The sequence below is a fragment of the Pteropus vampyrus genome, unplaced genomic scaffold, assembly GCF_000151845.1.
Source record: "Pteropus vampyrus isolate Shadow unplaced genomic scaffold, Pvam_2.0 Scaffold67, whole genome shotgun sequence".
Lineage (NCBI taxonomy): Eukaryota > Metazoa > Chordata > Mammalia > Chiroptera > Pteropodidae > Pteropus > Pteropus vampyrus.
In genome coordinates this window covers 3,517,022-3,541,436 of record NW_011888848.1, presented here as the reverse complement: position 1 = coordinate 3,541,436, position 24,415 = coordinate 3,517,022, and the positions used below count along the sequence as shown (strand labels likewise).

Here is a 24,415-nt window from a genome sequence, read left to right as displayed (position 1 = left end):
GCCTCCTAAAACTATATTCCTTAGGGGGAAGAGGATTTCATTAGTAGAAAAATGGGATTTTACACCTGCAAAAATAGAGCTGACACAGAAAATGTAATTTTAAATCCAATCTTGATTATAAAACTCCAGCTTATAGTAAACCTATATGTTTTAATCGTTGCTCTTGTTACCTTTTTTACCAAAAAGGCAATTTGGTAAGTTCCTGATGGAAAGGTTTACATTCTTTGCGAGCAGGAACCCTCTGTGGTGCCTCTCTGATTTCTGGGTTCCTAAAAACTATTATTAAAATGACTTGCACATGACTAGTACACATTGACTATTTATTAAGTGAATGACTGTTTCCTATAATGGTTCTCGGTCCTGAACGCCGTAGGAGTTGTCTCGTACCTTAGTCTCTGAATCCATGGACTGCGAGCCCTGTAAGGGTGAGTGAGCTGGGTAAGTGGAAGAGCTGTCCAGAGACCCCCAGGAACGATGTTAGAGCAAATTGCCTGTATCTGCTATGTAACAAATTAACATACACCATTTTGCCCAGACCATACATTTTAATAAAGTAGAAAACATGACTCAGAGATAAGCGAAATCAAACAGGTCCCTTTTTTCTTGAGGAGAGAAATGTCAAGAAGAGGTACCTTGAAATAATTTCACAGAGCTGACAATTAGCTTTTGATTAAAAGTAGATTTGGGTATAAAGTAAATCTCTGCTAAAATTTTTGTTGCGAAATGTGTACTTTAAGAAATCACCTCTTGGAAACTTGCTTGGCTGAGCGAACAGCTTGAGTAAATGACAAGCACTTAAGAGTGCTTAGGGAGCAGCCAGAATAGCAGGGCAAGCCTACTTGGGAGCTGGCTTAATTTAACAGCCTGTCGCAAAATTAGTATAATCTGCCCTTGGTGGCTTGCTCTTCCCCATGAGTCAATTTTCTGGATTTGCTGTAGCTGGATCACATATAAAACCATAGGCTTGGACTGATCATTAGCATATTCTATGAGGTACATGGTACCTTTTATAGTAGATGAAATTCTAACCCATACTCTGGCAAGATTTGCTTTTTTCCACTTTACTTTCTCTGGTAGTTTTATTCATGCATATTTTTCCCTTCCTTGAGTCTTTGTACCCATACAAATCCTCTTTCCCCTCAGCCAAAAAAGGATACTATTATAGATAAAAATCTTTTTATAACTTTCCATTAGGGAATGATTCTTAGCATGTAGTACATCACTGAATATTTTCAGGAATGGAAAATGTTCTTTTGAATTCACAGTGTGCTTTATAATAATTTCAGAAGAAACAAATTATGAATAACAATTACTAATGTTTGACATGGTTTATGTACCATATGTTGAATTTCTTATCCCAAGAAAAAAATCAGTGTCTTGTAGCAGATAACCAGACAGTAACTTTTGGTGATTTAGTTAAATCTGAGAAGCTGATTGCTTTTCTTAGCACAACAGCTTAAATGTTTTAACCCTATTATTAAAGTAGTTTCTTGTAGCGTTACTTTTTGAAAGATGTGTGATTTCAACTCCAGAAACCAATGTTCATTTAATTTGGAAGTTTAACTATTAATAATATGCGAGTCTTGAAACAGGATGTGATTACCTTTTTGGCTCTCCATTTTTGAGTCTCGCCCCATCTTATATTTTGATAAGCTAATAAAGGGAACAGTTACCATTTTTTGCAGAAAGCTTCTTATATATATTCTAATTAAATGTGACCTAAATGTAACTTTAAGTTCTTACATTTGAATGGAAACATTGATTGTGTTATTTATTTAAATACAGTCTTTTATATAAATCATAAGTTCTCGTGTAATTTTGAGGGAGTATTTTAAACTATTGTACAACATAATAATAAGGAAAAGGTCTTAAGTTGGTCATTTAAGGCCTCAGTGTCCTTAAACAGAGCAAGTTGGTTATACCTAATATTTGTATAATCTGTTTTTCTTTTTTTAGTTTTCTCTCTTTGTTGATGACTAAAATCATGCTTTAAAAAAAATGACCATTTCTCTTTTTTTTAATCGTTATGAGAATGATGGTTTGTTAACTTATAATTGTGTGTTTGGGGGACGAAAGATAGCAGTGATAAATTTTAAGGAAAATAGAAACTTAAAAAAGAGAGAAACTGGAAGATATAGAAACTATTTTTTATAAAGTATCTAAAGGATTCTTTTTGAACTCCATCAACTTTATATAACTGTTTAATACATACTTATAAAGATTTTTAAGGCTAAAAATGACATCAATTCAAAGTTGACTCTTATTACCTTCTTCCTGGTGTGAAGACGAACACTTCTACCCAACCCTTCCTGACCAAGGCAGTGAACAGCCTCTTTTCCAACCCCTGGATCATCAAGCCACAAGTTTACCTTCAAGGGGTGAGCGTGCATTATCTCAGGAGGTCTGCTCCTCCCACCTGCACGGCTTCCTGCAGTTATGTCACTTCTTGCAATTGTTCAGCCCCAGGAGTGCCCAGCATTGGCATCGGGAGCCTGTGAAGCAAGCAGCAGGAATTGTCACTAGGTGCTGATTCTCTGTGCTCTAATAAAGCTTGGAGCCTCCACTGTCCTTTCACTACATCAAGTGTCATTGCTTTTCTTCTTCTTCTATGGATTTCAAAATGTTTTCTAAAAATCGGATAACGAAATAAATTTGGTTTTCATATGTAGGTGAAGTCAGGAATTCCAAAGCAACTGAAATCAGGATTTTGATGGCTTTTGCTAAGTAGATTTTAAAATTAATCATGTCTTCTTCACCTCTGTATTTGGGGTGTAGAGTTTTGGGTTATGTGGAAATGAAATAATATATTAGCTTCCTTCTTTTTGTGTACATTTTGTAACATTAGAAGGGCTAAGTTCTGGTTCCATTACAGCCCTTAAGTACCTGACTGATTGCGAGCAAGTCATTTAATGTGTCTGGGTTTAGAAAAATAATTAGTAATAGGAGGAGTGTAATTCCTGCCCTATTTGCCTGCAGGAAAAATAACAATGTTTTCATTCTGTTGGAAAGTTTTGTAGAAAACATAGGTGGAAGCATGATTTTACAGTTTTTCTAAAAGACTTTATCCTCACCCCCTCATAGATTTAGGAACTTAGAATGTCTGAATTTAAATTGTTTAAATTATTAATTACTATGTCTCTACTAATAGGGAACTGGATGCATTTTTATATCTCCTGCGCCAAGAAGTAGGGCAATGGGATTAATTTAAGATAATCGATGTTGTTGCTGTCTTTAAAAAATAAAAGTTATGGCAGTTGACATTGTCATCTGTCTGCCTATGACCTCCACTTTAGTCAGATAAAGTGTAAAAGCTTAGACTCCTGAGACATTGTCCAGTCTAAGCCTCCATGGGAAAAATAAGTCCATTAAAAAATAAGTCCATTAAATGAATGAAAGATTATTTTCCTTTAAAAAATTTTTGGGTTGTCTTATTCAGTGATTCTTTTCCAGATTTTCAAGCTACTTTTCAGTGTCTGCATGCTGATAAAATTTCTAATTCTTTTTTTTTTTTTCCTGAAGTGTAATTATAATGCTATGCAGCTTGCATTTATGTTCTGGATCAGCTCTCTTCCCCTCCTCCTCCCCATACCCAAGCTCCTGAATCCACAATCCTGCTTAAGTATACTCCGGCCTTATAGATGCTCTTTAAGAACTATACACTTAATAATTAAAGCATTTGAATGTAAGAGGTTTAATTGTAAAGTTCTGTTCTTTGATAACATAGCTACATGATAGAATTCATTAATTTTTTATTATAGATTTTCTTTATAATTTATATTATATTATAAACTTTAGAGAAAGAGCTAAACTAAATTTTAAAAAACACACTAAAACTTTCTTTCCTAGGTTCTTTTACCAACTTTTAAGATTGACTTGACAATGTGTGATCAAGGAAAATTTTCATGTTCTTTATATTGTTCCATTTTATTATTATATGAGCATTTACTATAAATGGGAAGTCTTTTTAATTTTGGACTTAATTTGATAGTAATACTAGTGTTACTAGTTCTATAATCCAAGAGATTTTGGAAATAGCCTGTATTTACTCAATTTTATAAGGTATTAGGTCAATAAGAAAATAAAGTAAAATAACTATAGAATAGAAACCCTGAAGAAGATTGAGGGAAAAAGTTCATCCCCAGGATACCAGATGCTTTTAATCTTCTGAAGCTCCCTGCTTTAGCAAAAGTCTCATATTTCATAACTACCGATAATTATGGGTTATTGTGGAATCTTATTTCATAATTACTGCAGTGGGTTTTGTAAGGGTCATTGTGAAGTTTTTAGGAGACAATGCTAATGGCAGGTGGGGCAATGGTGGCAGTCATTGAGGACATCAACACCAGCCAACTGTCAGGGAGAATCAGCCACTCAGTCAGCAGCTGGTAGAGTACAGCTTTCTCCAATCGCTTCCAACGTATTTGGATATTTATATGTCAATTTAATAACAGTAAAATAATCAAGAAATGTCTCTACAATTTACCTATTGAATGTCGCAGTTTATTTCCTTTTCCATATTGTTTCATAGAGAGATTCCCAGGTTCTTTTGTAATTATGACATCTTACTGATTTTTCATTTCCTTTCAGTTTCATGATTCTTTACTCCAAAGTACTTTTTGGGCAGAGAAGGATAAATTTGGATTGAAGACCACCAGCAGCCCCAGTCTCGTGGAGACTCTCAGAGCTGTCCTAAGGAGCCCTTTATTGGCCAAGAATGCAGCTGCCTCAGCTGGGCCTCAGCTTTAGTTCATAGACACAGTGTCGGAGAAGTCTCCATCAGCATAAATACTGCTTGTACATGAGTTTTCTGGAGCTATGAACATTTAATCAGTTCCCATCAGGAAACCCACAAAAGTTTGTGGCTCTTTAAAAATAGACCTCAGAGTTCCTAATTGATACATTTTATACCCATTAATAATCTTCCCTTGAGATAACAGAATTCAGTCTTACTCTACTCTTTTGTTGGATTGTACTATTTTATTTTTACTTCATACAGAAAAATATTTAAAACACAAAGCCTTTCTCTAACAATGTTTTTAGATTAAATACTGTTTATTATAATATCATTCAGGGGTTTATCAAAGCCAGGTGTGAATTCGCAGGAATGTATTAGGAATAATAATCAGCTATTCCTAGAAATTGAAAAGATTCTCTAATTTTTAATAAATATTAAAATATGAGATAGAAGAATATGAGAAGTGGAGTTAATTTAGCAGGAGAAATAATTTTTATTGATAATATAATCTGCAAAGCATCTTGAGGAAAATTGTTTTTGAAATATCATAAAATGCAACTCAGTTTTGAATATCCTTGACTGTGCAAGAGACAAACTATAAAATTGAAGAAAGTGTAGGAGATGACAAAGGTTTGTTATTTGATCTCCCCAGGCTTCGCCCAGCTGGGGATCTGTTTACGGTTGTGTTAAGGTTAGAGAAAAGACCAAGTTGGAAAGTCAGTAAAATGTTTTTAAAATTTTAGATGCAGTAATTATTTGATGGTTTTAAAAACAATGTAACGTGGTGATTTAATTGAGTGAAATATATAGAGTTCTAATAAATGAGCAGGTCAAATTTAAATTTGATTAGATTCGAAAACAGCTTGCAACTAGATTTATCCATATTTCTGATTTGATGACATAGATTAATAGATAATTAAGTTATGCTAATCAGTGCTTATGCTGGCAGTTCCAGACAAAATAAATATGTGGTCATATTTCTTTTTAATGATAGCTACATTTTGGGCATTGCTATTTTAGTATATATATGTCATGAGTTTTATCTTCACTTGAGGCAGTTTTTAAATGGGTTGGAAAATGCTCATGTGCAATTTATAAATTCATTTCATATTAACATTTAGACCAATAACCCTAAAATACATAATGATAGTCCATTATCTATTATCCATTAGTATTTCCGTATGTCCTTCACTGCCAAATGAATGAAAATATCTTGGAGAGTAATTTTTTTTTCAAGTTTATTTTGTGACTTGAATGCATTACCAAAGTAGGAAACTGAAGTTTCTTCTTTAACCTGAGATCAATATAGAATCTTTAAGACTGGACAAGAAAAACTACAGTAGTGATCACTATAATTCATTTAGCTCTTATCTTCTGAAAATGTAGCTTTCTTTTGGGAGAGTCAAAGCAGTATAATGTTTTAAAATCCATATACTCCCTGTAAACAAAATAGGCTCACATAATATCCTCTTTAAACAGAGACAGGAAGAAATTAAAAGAGGAGGAGCACATAGTCAGGAGTAAATCTCATAGAATCCAGATATTTTGAGAATGTTGGAGTCAGGTAGATGGTAGAGCACCATGAGGAGTCAGTATACTGCTCTTTCTAGGGGTGACGAGGTAGGCACAGTGTATTCTAACTGTCCTTTGTGGACAGAGATCACATGTATTGTATAACTTAAGCTGCAGAAATTCACATGGCCTCCTCGGTTTTTTAAGGCTTTCAGTCACCTTTGATAGAAAACTCTTGGTCGCCCCTACTTTAACCAGCATTAAAATTAAGACAGTGTGAACAGGCTCCATCTCTTATGTAAATGACTGGAATGCTATAGCTTGACCTACTTTTCTCCTTCCTTTTTCAATATAGAGAAGTATTTTAAATGGTTTACACTTATGCCGAGGTCTTGCTTCAACTTCCACTCTTTTCAGATCTAAATGAGTGTGGGCCGCGGCCGTGTAAGCACAGGTGCATGAACACTTACGGCAGCTACAAGTGCTACTGTCTCAATGGATACATGCTCATGCCGGATGGGTCCTGCTCAAGTATGTCAAGAATCTTAACTCTTATAAGTGCTTTGGGCTTGATTTCTTTAATGCTGTGCTCTGGCAGTGTGAGAATGAAAGTGGCCTCCCAGGTCCTCCTCCTGAACAGGATGTGAGCGTGTGTTTATATACGTGCCTAAGGAACTGGAAATCAAAATAAAAGTTGCCCCGTTAGATGGCTAGCATCCTTTTACCATGGATGTCAACGTTAAATTGGTTTGGAAATAGTAGTTAGAAAAAGTAACATAACTAAGTGTATTTTCTTATGTTTTTTTCTTCTATCTGGGCATAGAGCTGTTCCAGCTAGAAAAAGAACATTAGTGATTATTTGAAGACTTTTGTGCTCTTCATAAAGATGGATTCTAAACTGTTGGCTGGTAAAGCATCCATCAAACTTGTTGATTGATTATAAACCATTCATAAATATCTTCTCACTTCATTTTTACATGTCTTTATAATTGTCTAAGGACTAAGTTATGTCCCTTTTTTTAAAAAAAGAAAAGACTACTTGAAATAAAAATAAATGATTATAGTAACAAAAAGTAGATTTTATGTGAGTCTTGTAAGAAAGAAATGTATGGTGTTTCCTACTATCATCGAATGTGTTTATAAGATGGATAATACTGTAAAATTCCTTGCAGACTGAACATAATGAATTGAGGTTGTATTTATAGCTATCCAACAATTGATGACTTGATTTTTATTTTTGCTGAATTATCAGTTAAATTAGCTAATTATCAGTTATCTCTATCTAATAGGGTTGCATTTTATAAAAAAAAAAAAGTCTAGCTAATTTTATTTAGCGTCGCATATTTAGCATGGAACTTTTTGGAATGAGGTGGATTCATGTTTAATGGCATGTGGCAGTGATGCTAGACTCCTCTAGCATTGTGCAGCATGGTGGTTAATTTGTTATCCCTAGGGAGGTTGAGACAGTTAGTGGCTGTTTGTCTTAGGACCACCACTTAGCATGAGTAATCTGAAAAAATACCTCAATTCTCCACTTTCCTTGGTCACTGGGAAAATATCCAGATAATCTATGTGAGGTAAAGTTTTACATTTGTCCTTTAATTCCTCAAATGCATTGGGGATCTTCCCCCAGATGATAAGGGAGCTGGTTCACATTTTAATCTTCTTAATCCCTGGAGGAGGAAAATCTTTCTGTCTCTCCCTTATTTTTGACTTTCTTTAGACTGTTGAATAATTCAAGCTCTTTTGTCTTCATCGTTGGTTCAGTGTCACTGATTTCAAGACAAGTAAAAGAACATAGGTATTTTGGTTATAGAATTTGTTCCTTGTGTCAGCCAGTCACACTCATTTCAGGTGCCCTGACTTGCTCCATGGCAAACTGTCAGTATGGCTGTGATGTTGTCAAAGGACAAATACGGTGCCAGTGCCCCTCTCCTGGACTGCAGCTGGCTCCCGACGGGAGGACCTGTGTGGGTGAGTTGTAAAATCAAGCATCTCTGTCAGCAGCCTCTCTAGGAAAAGGAAGAAAGTGAAAAGTGATGAGAGTAAGAAAAAAAGGCAGTTACTTACATGAGCTAATTAGCTATCCTTTAGAGCAGCAGTCTTCAACCTTTTTGGCACCAGGGACCAGTGCTCCTATGAGAATCTAATGCCTCATGATCTGAGGTGGAGCTGAGGCGATGATGCTAGAGCTGGGAAACGGCCGCAAATACAGACAAAGCTTCACTGGCTCCTTCGCATGCCACTCACCCCTGCAGAAGATTTTAGATGTCTCAGAAAAGGACCTCACTCTGTGAATGGACCATGAAAATCTTGTTTTCCTAAAAATGATGGATAGCAGGAAGCTTCAGGCAGAAGGAACCACATGTGCATCGAAGTTTAAAGGAGCATAGTGTTCAGGGAAACAAGAGCTTAGTATTTCTGGAACATAAGAGGCCATGAGTGATGATGCTGACAGGTAGATAGGGCTAGCTTGTATGTATTATACTAAAGAGTTAGATTTTTTTCCTCATTAATTAGGAAGGCAGTATAGGACTGTGGTTAAGAGTCCGGGCTTTGGTTTCAAACCTGGCTCTGCCATACACTTGATATATAGCCTTAAGCAAGAGACGTCCTTTCTTTGAGCTTGAGTCTCCTCATCTTCAAAATAGGAGTAATGGCACATAGAACCATTGTGAGGATCAAATGGACTCATGTATGGAAAGAGCTTAGCGTGGTACTTCCTCGTTAATTAGGAAGGCAGTATAGGACTGTGAGGTCCTTTAGCAGGTAGTAAGCACTCAATGAAAGGAGGTATTTGGTGATTCAAGAGACATTGATTAATTTCTATATCCTAGGCACTGTGCTAAGTGCTGAGATATACAGTAATAGACCAAGATGTCAAGATTTTGATTCTCTCAAAACTGATATTCTAATGAGGGTGACAGAAAAACAAATATCCGATAAAATTACAAATACTAAGAGAGAAAAACATACACGGTCTATTTTAGAAAATAGTCAGGGAAAGCCTTAAAGTAAGACTTGGACCACCGGCCACACAAAGAATCAGCCAAGCAGGTGGAAGCATTGCAGGCAGCGCAATGCAATGAAAGGGAGGGCGGCCTGCTCGAAATCTTAAAAGAGAAAAGGCCAGTGTGGCAAGTACAGAGTGGGAATATGAGGGGTGGTGGCTTGAGACCCAACAAGTGAGGTAGGTAGGGACTATTTTTTGCAGGGCCTTCGAGGACATGGTAAAGAATGAGGATTTAATTTAAGAAGCAAGTAGAAAAAGTAGAAGAGTTTTAAGTGTGGTACTAATCCAATTTTATGTTGTAATAAAATCATTTTGATGGCTGACTGGGAATGCTTCGGAGGGGGTAAGAGTGGTCTGGATAAGATGGGTTTGGAGACTTTTAACAGTCTAGCCTGGGAGATGGCAGCTTAGACTAGGGTAATGTCAGTGCATGAAGAGAAGAGATGAATTCAAATAATCTTTCAGAGGCAGAATTAACTGTGCCTGATGATTTAGGGTTAAGGGATAAAGGGTTGTCAGGATGACTCATGTTTTAGTTCAAGCAACTAGGTGGATGCAGGTGCTGGGATGTGCTGGGATATGGTGCAGGAGGAGGACAGCCTGGGTTAGGAAGATGAATTGAAATTTGGAGATGTGGAATTTATGTTGCCTGTGGGGGCAATCAGCTGGATAATGTTTATGATGAATTGCTGTGTGCCAGGCAACTGTTTGCAGTTATTTATTTAAAAGTTCACTCCATCTGATCGTGCTATTACTTTTCCTAAAATGCAGTTGACTTGTGTTTCTAGATATTGATGAATGTGCTACTGGAAGAGCTTCCTGCCCTAGGTTTAGGCAGTGTGTCAACACTTTTGGAAGTTACATTTGCAAGTGTCATAAAGGCTTCGACCTCATGTATATTGGAGGCAAATACCAATGTCACGGTAATGAATCTCCGGTCGTTGCTTTGTGTTGTTCCTTCCTATGGTGTGGAAAGGTCTCTTAATTGTGCTGATGATGGGGATGCCAGGGGCAGGGGAGGGTACTGGCATTAAACAATCAGAAGTCCAGTTCAACCACTAATAGTTCTGGATGCACATGTACTTTACGTCCTTTGTTTATCTGCCAATTTTGCATGGACCTTCACACTACAAAAAAAAATTTTTTTTGAAAGTGTACGTATATTTTTATGTCATCATATTTATCTCCCAAATGAACCTCTTTTTTTTTCTACTTCCTGGTGCAGATATAGATGAATGTTCCCTTGGTCAGTATCAGTGTAGCAGCTTTGCTCGCTGTTTCAACGTGCACGGGTCCTACAAGTGTAAATGCAAAGAAGGCTACCGGGGTGATGGACTGAGTTGCGTGTGTGAGTAATGCTAGTCTCCAGTTATGAATTCCAGCAGGAAATACAGTATTGCACAAAGGCCATTACTAGGGAAGATAAGGAACAAGATTAATTTATCAAAGGAGTACAGCTGCTAATATTACTCTGTGCTTTCCACAAACGAAATCATTCGTTCAAGTATTTTTAAAAATTAAAGACGCAGTAATATATTCTACGCTGGAAAGCATTCGATTCTTTGACTAAAATCTCTCAGTAGCTTCCCTTTAGCTGGCAAGAAATGTTAGAGCCCTCCAGAGAAATTGATTTTCTTAAAATCAGAAATAAATGTTTGCGTGTCATTGGCATTAGATTATGATGGTAGAGTAATATGAATATATTCTACATTTTTCGTTCCTCTGTTTTATGCCTCCTAATTCTACTACTTAAAAAATCATTTCCATATTTATCTATTTTCTCCACGTATAAAACAGTTTAGGGCTGCTTTGCTTTTTAAATTTTTATAAGCTCTGTTTGGAGTATGACTATATTAGTAGATAAACATGAAAAAATACCCTCCAAGATAAACATTTCACAAACCAAAGGCCATAATTTAGCATATATTTCATGTAACAATAGATAATTTTTAAAATTTCTGGAGTAAAATATTTACTGAAAATCATAGTGCATAACATTATGGGGATTAAAGAATTTTTGAAGAGTCATGTGGTCATACTCCCCGCAGGAGTATATTGTACCAGGCAGATTAAATATTAATTTATTTTGGTGAAAGTAATCAACGTAAAAGATTCTACAGATGATCTTGGTGACCTCTGAAAATTTCTTTTTAAAAAGTAATTGTGTAAATTAATAAGGGGGAAGGAAAACCAACTATAAAACAATATATAGAACATTTAATGACAATGTTTTTGCATGAGTCAAATTTATATAAAGTGTAGAAAAGTATTATTCTTTAGACAATTCCACAGATGATTTTGTAATATATATGTACTGTAGAGACACTTAACATAGACTGTGTATATACATTTCTTTTTTAAAACATTTAGACTGTTTTTCCATTTAAAAAATCTCATAGCTGTCTGTTTCCACTTTACAAATACTTAAAATATTTGTGTGTTTCAAATAATACGTACTCATTACAGAAACATCAATATAAATTTTATATCCATCCACAGGATGAATACATATCATATATAAATGCAAGTATTTGTTATTTGGAAAACAGCATGACTGACAGTAGAGGAATATTCTAAATGTGAAAAGTAAGCCTTGTTGACACATATTTTGATGTGTTCGTTTTACAATTTGATGTTTTACTTTTGAGAGTGAGATAATGAAGCACTAATTTAAATTTTTTGACTCTTTTAGATATTCCGAAAGTCATGATTGAACCTTCAGGTCCAATTCATGTACCAAAGGGAAATGGTACCATTTTAAAGGGTGATGGAGGATACAGTAATTGGATTCCTGATGTCGGAAGTACTAGGTGGCCTCTGAAGACACCATATATTCCTCCTGTCATTACCAACAGGCCCACTTCTAAGCCCACAACAAGACCTACACCAAAGCCAACAACATGGCCTACTCCACCTCCACCCCCACCCCCACCCACAGAACTCAGAACACCTCCACCACCACCAACGCCAGAAAGACCAACCACCAGACTGACGACTATGGCACCAGCTGCTACCACATCTCCCAGAGAGATTACAGTTGACAACAGGATACAGACAGATCCTCAGAAACCTAGAGGCGATGTGTTCAGTAAGTCACATAAATGTCAGCACATTTTTTTTTCATTTTTATTGAGATATAATTGACATACAACACTGTGTAAGTTTAAGGGGTACAGCATAATGGTTTGACTTACATATATTGTGAAATGATTAACACAATAAGTGTAGTTAATATCCATCATCTCATATGGATATAGAAAAAGAAAAAAATTTTCCCTGCAATGAGGTCTTAGGATTTATTCTGAACAGCTTGCGTGTATACACCATGCAACATTGCTAACTATAGTCTCCGTGCTGTACTTCACACCCCTAGGACTTATTTATCTTATAACTGGAAGTTTGTACCTTTTGATCGCTGCCATCCAATTCCTCCATCCCCTAACCCCCACCTCTGGTAATCTGATCTCTTTTTGAGTTATTTTTTTCTCTTTTAGATTTTACATATATGTGAGATCATACAGTATTTGTCTTTCTCTGTCTTATTTCACTTAACATAATGCCCTCAAGCTTTATCCATGTTGTTGCAAATGGCAGAATTTCCTTTATATGGCTGAATAAGATTCCATTGTATATATGTGCTGCGTTTTCTTTATGCATTCATCCATTAGTGGACACTTAGGCTGTTTCCATGTCTTGGCTACTGTACTGCGCATAATACTGCTATGAATGTGGATGTGCTGATATCTTTTCAACATAGTGTTTTCATTTCCTTTGTATATATTTCCAGAAGTGTGATTCTTGGATCATATAGTAGTTCTTTTAAAAAATTTTTGAGGAACTTCCATACTGTTTTTTATAGTGGCTGTACCAACTTACAATCCTACCAACAGTGCATGAGGGTTCTGTTTTCTCCACATCTGGTATGTCTTTTTTTGCTGCTAGATGTGAGGTGATATCGCATTGTGGTTTTGATTTGAATTGCCCTAATAATTAGTGATGGCGAGCATCTTTTCACGTACCCGTTGGCCATCTGTATGTCTTCTTTGGACAAATGACTATTCAGGTCTTTGTCTATTTTTTTGGTTGGATTATTTTTTTGCTATTGAGTTGTATGCATTCCCTGTACATTTGAGATATCAACCCCATGTCAAATATATAGTTTGTAAATATTTTTCCCATTTTGTAAGTTGTCTTCTCATTTTGTCGATTGTTTCTTTTGTTGTGCAGAAGCTTTTTGTTTGGTGTAGTCCACTTGTTTATTTTTTATTTTGTGCTTGTGCTTTAGGGGTCATCTCCAAAAAATTGCCAAGACCCATGTCAAGGAGCTTTTTACCCTATATTTTTTCCTGTGAGTTTTATGGTTTCAGGTCTTATGTCCAAGAGTTTAATTCATTTCAGGATAGTTTCTGTGAGTTGTGTTAAGATAGGGGTCTGGCTGCATTCTTTAGTAGGAGTATCCAGTTTTCCAATCTACTCCATTGAATATTCTTGGCTCCCTTGTCAAGTATTTGTTGAGCATATATGCTTGGGTTTACTTCTGGACTCTCAATTGGGCTATATGTCTGTTTTTATGCCAATACCATACTGTTTTGATTTCTATAGTTTATAGTATAGCTTGAAATCGGGGAGTGTGATGCTTACCGCTTTGTTCTTTTTCAAGATTGCTTTGGCTCTTCAGGGTCTTTTGTGTTAGCACATTTTTAATAAGATCTTTATGATGACATTTTAGCCACAGGTCATGCATTGAATAAGAATCAAACTTATAAAAAGAATTATCTGTATAAAGCATAAGTCATATATCCCTATTGTTAAATAATATGAAGAGCTGAATAAAAGTCAATTAGGTAATTGAGACTATGTAGAAATGGAAGGAATATCGCAGCTCTATCAAGTATGAGAATTCTCCTAACATATTCAGATTTACTTGAAAACTCTCAGAAATGAGGACTCACTATATCACATGCCATTCAGCTTTTAATCTAACTGTCCATTCATTCAATCAGTAAACATTTTTGAGTGTGTTTTAGAATACCAGGCCCTGTTAGGCATTGGGCTTACAAAGATAAAACAGAAAAGGTTACAATCTGGTGGAAAAGTCACCCAGAAGATAAATGTGATATTATATTAGCAAAAGAGATTTGTATAGGACAATGTGGGAGCAGAGAGAAAGGGACCTCATCAGTCTTTGGGCAGGGAGTATTTGGGGGGATGATTTCCTGAGTGACATGGGCAAAGAGGATGAGAAAAGGGAGACATTATAGTTAACAGGGAGAGTACAGCAAAGGCACAAAGGTAGGAACATAGCATATGCAACAAACTGCTGATAAACTACAGGGTTGAGCCAGGGATTGATGAGAAAAACTGGACAATGACCCCTTGTATCTGCTGTAAACTGATGGTTAGATCTGGATGGGAGCTAGATTAAAGACTCCCAGATTTTTAATGGGTCACTGGGTAAAGGATGGTACCACTAATGGAGACAGAGGCTGTAGTAAAGAAGCAAGTTGTGAAGGAGGAAGAGTTTGGTCCCTTATTAGCAGACCAAAATTTGCAATTTTACAGCTCTTGTCTATTCTCTGTATTTTTCCATTTGTCATGTTTCACTTTATTCTTACCCACCTTTGCATTCACTCCTCTCTCCCAGGTTCCTTTTGACATTACTAGTTTTTGTTTTGTTTTCCTTTTCCCATTTCCCCATGATGGAACTAAGCTTTACTTCTTTTATGTTGAACATTTTTGCAGTTTTTTTTACTATGTGAAAAGAACATCGATGTTTGTGATTTTTTTTTTATAAAAGAGGAAAAGCTTTTTTTTTTTCCTTTTGCTTTTACGTAACTCAATTAAATTTTTTCATTGTTAGTTTAAAGAGAGATAGAGAGTCTCTAATTCTGATGTAGTTGTAATTGTGTATGTTTTGGGCAATAAATGTAATTTTTAGAGGAAGTAGATGATAGATTAAATAATATATTTTATACTGTATATCTCATTTTTTGAAAACCGTATTTTTTTGTAACTTTTATCACCGTTTTTCTCTCCCTCTACCGTTTCTCTTTCTTACTCTTTTTTTTTTAAATCTTTTTGTGATCTTACAATGCAATTTTTACTCATAGATGCTTAAGTAAACATAGTATTATTCTGCTTTAAGGTATGGTCATAAAAACTTGGTTATTTAATATAAAAATTCACTCTAACATGGATATCCGTACCTTTTTGAGTCTTTTAATGTTTTCTCTTTTGTAAAGGTCCCTCCTTTTTCCCATCATTCCTCTCAATACCAACACAAATAAATTAAAAATAACGTTGAAGTTCGCCAATAAAATTTAAAAGGATAAAATTGGGGAAACATGGAGTTCCAATGATGTGTGAGAGCACTCATTCTAATAGATCTTAAAGACATGCCCCGGGAAAGAATTACCTTGATCCTATGCCAAGACCGTTATGTGCCACACAGATAGCATTGCCGCCTTTGAATACTCCTGCCCCAAATTAAATTCCCCTCTCATTTCATCTTTGGCTGTAGCTGCTGGTTAATATTAGCATTTATGAGGTTATTTTGGACACTTATTAAATTGTTGTCTTGTGATTATAGCCAACATTCTGAATAAGGAAAGGGTTCTAAGTTTTTAATTCAGGTGAAATAACTAATATTTATTCACTAATATTTATTAAGAACCTTAGCCTTGTTTTAGTTCAACACCATTTCTTCAGTGAATATTCACTTCTGGCATAATAACTTCTTAAGCCATCCTTACACTCCACAGATCTGAGAATAAGATTTAGCTACTTTCATTTCATAAATTTTCAGGTGTTGTCAATTATAGCCACAGTTTGGCAGTCTCCAGAGAGCCCCAGACTTCAACAATTATATCTTTCTTTTCACTGAAAAAAAAAATATATATATATATATTTCTTTTTTAATGGAAGAGGTTGTTAAACAGAGCTTTTCTTTGTAATGTGTGTGTGTTATTTCTCCCCCTAGAAAAGACTGATATTCTTCTATAAGGAAATCAAGGAAGAAAAAATATAACAAGAATATATCTCTAGCCCAGACTTCTCCCCCAAATTTTAGACTTGTATATCACCTGCAAGTTTAACCTCTGCACTTGGCTGTTCAAACAACATGTTGAGTTGTGCCTCATCTTCATCCCAGACACATTCTACCCACAGACTTTCCTACCCCAGGAGATGGTATTAATGTCCTACCCATTGCTACAGCCAAAGAACTTGGAGTTACTCTTTTATACCCAAATCCAATCAATATGGAAATCCTGTTAGCCCTGCCTTCAAATTATATTGGAATTGTGACCACTGCTTATCATCTCCAGTGTTGTCACCCTGGTCCAAGCCATCGCTTTCCTGGAGTACAGGTGCAAAACCCTCTATTCTGTTGAGTTGCAGAATATAACATTTTTCAGATTTGAGAAAACAATAAGGTGCATATGCTGTATATTATATACTGAAGCGTGTTCATGTTTCTACAGTGAAATACAGGGATACTTACAATAATTTGGCTACTAAAGACTTTTAGGTTAATTGTAGGTTAGTTTTGCCATAGCTTTTGGATTTCAGAATTCCGGGTCAGGACCTGGGGACCCACACTGCAGTCTTCTTGCAGCCCTCTCCCTGCTTCCACCCGTGCCCCTCTGTGGTCTCTTCTTAGCTCAGCAGCCAGAGTGATCCTGTGAAAGTTAAACGAGATGTCATTGTTCAGAGTTCTGCGTTAGCACCACTTGGTGCAGGAAGAACGCAAGCCCTCCAATGTCTTAGAGTCCTGAGTGATCTCATGTCCTAGTGCTCTCTGCCTTATTCATTCTGCTCCAGCCACTGTGGCCTCTGCTCTTTTCCTCAGACCTCTCCCAGCTGAAGACTTTGACTCGGCTGCTCTCTCTTCCTGGAACACTCCCTCCAGCGTCAGCTGGGCTCATTTTCTCACCTCTTTACACAATCTCAACTTACCAATGAGGCCACCCTGACCCCCTTATTCAGTACTGTGACCTCCCCAGCATCAGCAGCACACTTGATCTCACTGCTCTCCACTGATTTGCTTTTTTTTAAATAGCATTTATCGCCTTCTAATATCCTTATTGTTCACTTGCTTATAATATCTGTTTTGTTCATTCGTACATTTTCAGAGCCTAAAATAATGCCTGGCACATAATTGGCACTTGAACACTATTTGTGGAACAAAGGAATGAATTAATAGATTAATCACTTATATAACATTTTAAAGGAAAATAAATTATCATATAATCAAATTTTTCATAAAAAGTTAGTTTAATATAATAACACATTTAATCTATATGTAAGAATTTAAAAATATATTCTTTTTCCGATTGTTACTTATTTTATATTCTGGGGAGATTTTTATTGTTTCCATCATTATTTTTTCTATTTTTTTCTCCTTCCTTTCTTCTTTTCCTTTTGAAGATTGGTATTCTATTTAGTGGATTATTGTATCTGAAAATTTCATGTTAATGAGAAGGAAAATGTCAATTTAGGGATAATGTCTCAAAGTATGTATTTCTTAGCTTTTAAAATTAGTTCAAATAATTTTTGCTTCATACTTTTATTATGTGAAATTAGGCATGTGTGAAGGCATGCAAATTTTTTAATGTCAGAAAGGTTTAGAAATTAACCCCTTAAAACGATGTTTCTTGTAGCTATACATAAAATACTATTAAAGCTGGAGTTTTATCCTTTTACTACTCCTGCAAAACAAAAAAATGGTTCAAAACAGCAAAAAAGTTAAACTTCAAATAAGTGGTCCAGATGGGATAGTTATAATAGCCTTTTGCATTTTAATTTGGGGCCTACAAAGTTTTCATCTAAACCAACATCAATTAATTACCCAAGTGTGAACCCCTTATGAGGTTTTAAAAAAATTTATCTCAATTGTACCCAGGATCTCTAACGATGACTGAAGTCCCTTCCAATAATCTATCCCACTATTGAGATATTCTTTCTTATATTTAACCCAAATTCATGAAATTACAGTTTACACCTCATCAGTACTGTCAGGTACACAGCTGGTTATTGTCGCCACACCCCACACTCCATGTATTCAAAAAACAGTCTCAGGAAATTACGTGTTTCTTCTTGAGGTTTAGTAATTTCTGTTTCATAAATCTTTTCTTAGAAATACTGTTTTTCAACCCACTAAGCGATATTTTTGGCTTGCCTTTAGAACATTCTTTTTTTTCCAAATCTATCCCAAACTCTGGGGCCTAAAGATACATAATAGTAAGATCTAACCCGATTTGATTACAAGGGGAATCTTTCTAATCCTGCTTCTCTGATCTAAATAATTTCCCTCTGTTGCCAAGTATACTATAGTGCAGATTTGTGGAAGCCTTTAACCCCAATTGTTGCCCCTGAACCAGTCATACAGTGCTTGGTACATAGTAGGTGCTCAAAAATACTTGTTAATTGGAATGAAATGAAACTTTATATTGGATTCAATTTTTTTTTTCAATCTGAGCAATCTTTCGTATGATTGAACTAGCTAAATTTAACTTATTGATTTGATAGTCCCTCCTCAAATGATCAAAGTATGGTCTTTCTCTTTCCTGATATAGTTTAACATAGCCATTGAAAAAGAACATTCTCTAGAAAACTCTAAATCTAATGTACTTCTAAGTTTTAAGTATCATGTTGAGATATAGTAAATAGGCATTGAAAGGGCATTGAAAATAAGGCCGAGGGCATATGAAACCGAGAGGTTTTTAACGACTGCTAAAGATGGAATACTTTGAATCAAAAGTTCTAGTTTTGATTCTCACCTCTATTACTTATGAGTTATGTGACTTTGTATAAGTTCCTATGCTTTCCGTGTAAATTTTCTCATCTGTAAAATGGAGGTAATCCCCCTAGCCTTCCATTCTTATAGAGTGGTTTCCAGGATCAGGCACAAAACAAGTAAAAGTGTTTGTAAATTATTAATTACTATGAAATATAAAAGATACAGTATTTTATAGGAGTAACTAAGACGGGGAGCATTTAAATGTTTGATTAAGGAAATAACCTTTTATGTGTAACATGGAATATTAAGCATCATTTCAACTTGAGGGACCCTAAATTTTTAGATTGTGTGATTAGAATTATAGTTATGTATTTGCAAGTCTAGCCCAATAGGGCTTATTGAGCAACACCAAAATTCCCATGTGGCATGAAATTCTTGTTCTTTCACTAGTAGGACAAACCAATTCTTCTCAGAGTGTGTTTGATAAAATATTCGTTCTCTGGGATATTATGTAAGTGTATGCCTAAAGAATTTCTGAGGTCGAATACATTTGAGAGATTCTAGGTTTAGTCAACCTAAATAGGTTTGTTAACTGTAGGACTTCTTTAAAATTTATTTTTGTTATGGCGACATTGGTTAATGAAATCCAGTAAGTTTCAGGTGTACAATTTAACAGTAAGGCGTGTGTGTGTGTGTGTGTGTGTGTGTGTGTGTGTGTGTGTGTGTACCACTATGGGTGATGAACATACTATTGCAATATATTGATTGCATAGTTAGATTTCTTCTTTTACCACATATTTGATCCCTTTTATGATTTCATTGTGAATCTCTCAGGCACATAATACGCTGTCATTTCCCAAATGGATTTAGCCCCGGGATTATTTAACTGTTGGGATTAGGGTGTGTACCCAACTTCAGGTGAGGCTGAGCTGAACTAAGAAGTGTAGAAACCATTATTCACAAAATCTAATAGCCCTCTCTCATTAGCTCTCATTTGCATGGGTTCTGAGACAAATGGGCTGGTCTTGGACTCCAGGAGAGCCTGGTGGAAGGGTAGAGTTGGGACGGCAGAAGGTATTGGGCAGACACAGAGCAAGAAAAGCAAATGTAGTTTGTGGGATGCCTGCATGGAGACCAGAGCTATGCTGCAAGAGATTGCTAAAAAGTTGGAGACCAAGAACCAAAGACAAAAATCTAGTGTCAGAGAAGGTAGGGGAAAATGCATTCTATGCAGTCAATGAAATATTATGATTTTTTTTTGAAAAATATTTAATGATGTAGGAAAATACCCATGTTATAAAAATGTTAAGTGAAAAAAATACACAAAATTGTATATGCCATTTGACTCTAATTAGGTATAAAATGCATGTCTACATATGTCTGGATGAATATAATTGTTTGGAGGAGACCAAAACAGTAATCATGGATCTATCCAGTTTATGATATTCGGGGTGATTTCATTGTCTTTTTGTTATCCTTATGCTGTGTTTTTTTAATCTTTCCATCTCTACTGTCATTATGCACAGTAATTCAGTATATCAGTAGTTCCTTAGGAGAGGGGCTAATGGGACTAGAAGCTCCCTCTTCCCCAGAGAAAGAGTAAGTTGTGCTTTGAAAAAGTACCCCAGTAGATTCTAATGCTTAACCACATTTTTTTAAAATGCATTAAATTTTTACTAACTTCTATTTTTAACATTTCAAAATTTTATTTACAACTGTCAGATGTGTCTAGTTTTAGCTAGGAAGCTGAGGTTATAGCAGGGAATATAATATCATTTGAAGCAGGAGCAGATTTTTTTCAGTGTTGTCAGAGTCTATTTGAACTACCGTCACTTAAGATGTTCATTTAATGTATCAATTCCTAACTCCTCCGGAACATTTACTACATCAGACTGTCTGGAGAAGTACTGCTCAGACTACTGTGTATACAAGAAACAGGGAATCTTGTGAAAATGAAAACTTCCATTCAGTGAGGTGGGGGCAGGAGTAGTGATTCCGCCTTACTAACAAGCTCACAGGTCACACTTTGCAAAGCAGGACTCTGAGGGCGGTGATGGCAGCTCCGGCCTACCAGAACCACATCTGCAGTGGAAACAGATGGAAGTGTTTAAAATGTAGCAACTGTGCCTAAAGTGTAGCATCTGTCTCACTGAAAGTGAAGAAAAGTGTTGCAAAAGAAAGATTATCGAATATAATGTACTATATATCGGGTGGTCTTATGAGTGGCCATATCAAACACCAGACTCATTATTGCTATGTTATTCTTGAAACTCCAAATACCATGCAGTATAAAGAAAATTGTTTCCTTTTCACTGATTGCTGTTTTTCTGCATGCTGTCCACAGGTTCTTTCTTTGGCTTCCATTCTTTAGGTTTGACAGTCTGTGGCTGGCATGATCACATTGTTCTTAGTCATGGAAATATGCTCTCTTTTCTGATTCTCTGTGGTGCTGAGTAAAAAGATTGTTTCTGCTGAGAGGTGAAAAGGTCCTCAAACTAGTTTGCTTTCTAGTAAACAGCAAGGCCTAGAGAGACCCTGAGGAGATGCCTGACAGCTCCCTGAAGATTAAATTTCTGCTAGTGTTTTGAAGGAGTGAGTTGTCAATGCTTACAGGTCAGGATCTTGTGCTGTGAATTCTGAGACTTTTCAAGATTTTTGATTTATATTTTAATTGGATCCTATGGTGGCTGATAAAGAAAAAACTAGTTCTCTCTGGAAAGTATAAATTGAGTTCTTGGCGAATGTGACCCAAGTCAGAAATCAGATTTTTTAAAAAAGTTATATACACATTTGTCTACAGAGTTTTAATGAAAAGTTTGAGCTCATAGCCACTCTGATTCCTATGCCTTTGCTTCTTCATCCGTAGTGTGGATAATAACAGTATCTACCTCATGGGGCTGTTGTGAAATTAGATGAGAGCATGCATGTAAAACTCTTACCATAGTGCTTGGCATATAATAAAAACTCAGTACGTTATGGCTATTACTACTTCTGTTGATGTTAAATTCATTTATGTGGTAATGATAGCATTTCCTACTTATAAAAATATGGTGCTATTTTGTATTCTAGTCCTAATGTTTATATTTTTCTGATGCTTTTTATTATGGTTCATTACAATTTAATGTTATTTTTGGCTAACCAGATCCTTTTGAAACAAGTTGATTTGCAAGTGTAAGCTATTAGGTGAGCAGACAAAATGAAAATAGAAAGTTGTGACTTCATATATCCTTTGCTTATTACCAAATAATTGGACTATCTGGTTTAGCTTAGGTGTTTATAGTATCTAGTTCAATGTTCTAGGCGAACGTTGTGATATTAAAATAGGGACAGCATCACCTCAACTTCTTTACTGTGCAAATAAGTGGTGACAACAGCCTTTTCAGAGACAGATATGTCTAGATGGAAAAGCTACACGATGGCTCTCATAAGTATCAGAAATAAAAGCTCCCTTTCTTCTTTAAAGTGATTTCGAGGACACTGACACCTACCTGTCCCATGGGTTTCTGTGACACCCCAGATGTTCATACTGTACACAGTCACAGCAGCCCTGTCAGAGTCTGCTCAACACCTGTGTTACAGTGTTTGGGATTTGGTCCTGATGTAGCCTAACCTTTACGGGTTCCTTTGTCTTACAAGAGAGAAAGAAAACAAAACCCATAAAGTGCTCTCTTAATCTGGAAAAGTTGTAGTAGCATCCTTATGGTCATAAATAGAAAAGAACCATCTTTTAGGTTGTTGTAGCCACCAGCCCCCGATGGACACACGGACCACCAGAAATCAGTGAGTTATAGGAAACACACTCTTTATTCAGCCAGCTGGGTCTGCCAAGGGTACACGGACCCCAAATTAAGCAGCCCCGAAATGTAGACGTACAGGGTTTTTAAGCCCTAAACCCCATTCCTCATTCTGTCTGAACACAAAAGTCTATTTTTCTTCTATTTACCAACTGTCAACCCACAAATCGGTTGTGCAAGCGGCGGGGTGGGGTGGGGGTACAGAAGCAGAAAGCTTATTGTTAGAATGTTATGGTCCTATGGGCGATAGCCTATGTTCCCATGGGCGATAGCCAAGCAGTAATTTTCCACCAACACAAGATATCCTGTTCTTCTGGAATTTGCTCTGGGCAGTGCTTGAATTTGTTCTGAAATTTTATTAAAGGAGAATAGGTGAGTCACAAAAATTGGGCTGATTATTGAATAACTGTGTCTATATTCCACCTTTCACCAGAGATTTAATTATTTTCTAGTTGTGTTCTTTATCCTCAGCCCAAAGGTGTCTTTGGAACTTTTAAAATTTTTCCTGTAGTATGAAAGTTTTGGCAAAAAAGGGCTTATTTTTGTGGAGTCCAGAAACCCTTTTCTTTGTGCTAGTAATCAGTAGACAGCTAAGAATTTTCTCTAATGTGGTTAAGGAAATTTCAGAAACGTTTTTTCCCAATCCTTTTGTTTGCTTCTCTGGTCATTTAAAGCTGTGATGCATATGTTCATTTGGAGATGGAGAGAAAAGGCAGGGGAGAGTGGAGTGGGGGGTGGGAGAGTGGAGTGGGGGGTGGAAGAGGAGAAAAAGGAAGGAGAGGAGGAGAGAGAAGACTGCTTCCCCAAGCCCTTGTCCTTCACCCACGCTGTCGTCTACAAATCCCTAGGTTTTGCCACCAGAAAGAGCCTTCGGAATATTAGGAAGGTTACCTGTGTACCATTCTCTTTTGATGAACTGAATCTCTAAGCATGGAAAGAATTTGAGACATTGTTATCTTTAACCTTTAGTCTAACAAATGCTAGAACTGGCCTGGGTCATGTCATGGGAGCCACCCGAGAACAGACACAGAATTTGCAAACCTACCTTTAATAAATAGCACTTACACTTTGCTATAGTTACTCTTTGGAAGAGGGCTGGCGGTGGGCAGTGCATATGATAATATTTACATTTACTTCACTGTGCTACAATTAGTGCTTTTTGGGTAAAATATACAATGACTATTTGGGAAACTTCATTTATGAACTCTGGTCATATATTATCATATTTCTGGGGAAAATATATTTAATAGAAAGTGCTGGGCCAGACTTTCTTTTTAGGAAGTTTCCTGCTTATCAGTGTGGCTGATTCGTCTCACAGGCCTCAGGGTTCCCCAGATGCTAGGAAAGCATTTAGGGCCCCTAAACCCAAGCTAACCACGTTTTTATTTGGCTGGCTGCTTGCTTCAGTGCCTGTACATTCTCTTTCTTTTAATTCATGCAGAAGGTTCTAAGAAGCCATGAGTAAGAAATATATATTTTGTAGGTGAAATATTGACCAATGGAAGAAAAATTTTTAGGAAATAAATTCTTTTAAGACTATATAAACATTTTTTTCAGTTACTGTTGGTCATAACTGTCCTCTGACACGCACTCCCTCCTGTTCATTCTCTGTGCTGCAGCCA

At 36.2% G+C, this 24,415-nt stretch overlaps 1 protein-coding gene across 8 annotated transcripts in view; it reads left to right on the top strand.

Moving 5' to 3' along the window:
- The window catches only part of NPNT (nephronectin), an 82,321-nt gene that overhangs the window by 35,493 nt on the left and 22,413 nt on the right, over positions 1 to 24,415 (top strand). For 4 of the 8 annotated variants that reach the window (XM_011361477.2, XM_011361476.2, XM_011361473.2 and 1 more), the window contains 6 exons: positions 2,286 to 2,378; positions 6,665 to 6,778; positions 8,102 to 8,221; positions 10,049 to 10,183; positions 10,486 to 10,608; positions 11,953 to 12,348. In XM_011361477.2, coding sequence (XP_011359779.1) covers positions 2,286 to 2,378; positions 6,665 to 6,778; positions 8,102 to 8,221; positions 10,049 to 10,183; positions 10,486 to 10,608; positions 11,953 to 12,348 — 981 coding nt within the window. Of the gene's footprint in view, positions 1 to 373; positions 426 to 2,285; positions 2,379 to 6,664; positions 6,779 to 8,101; positions 8,222 to 10,048; positions 10,184 to 10,485; positions 10,609 to 11,952; positions 12,349 to 24,415 lie in introns of all 8 variants that reach the window. The other 4 variants (XM_023531364.1, XM_023531365.1, XM_011361475.2 and 1 more) reach the window with 2 other exon arrangements.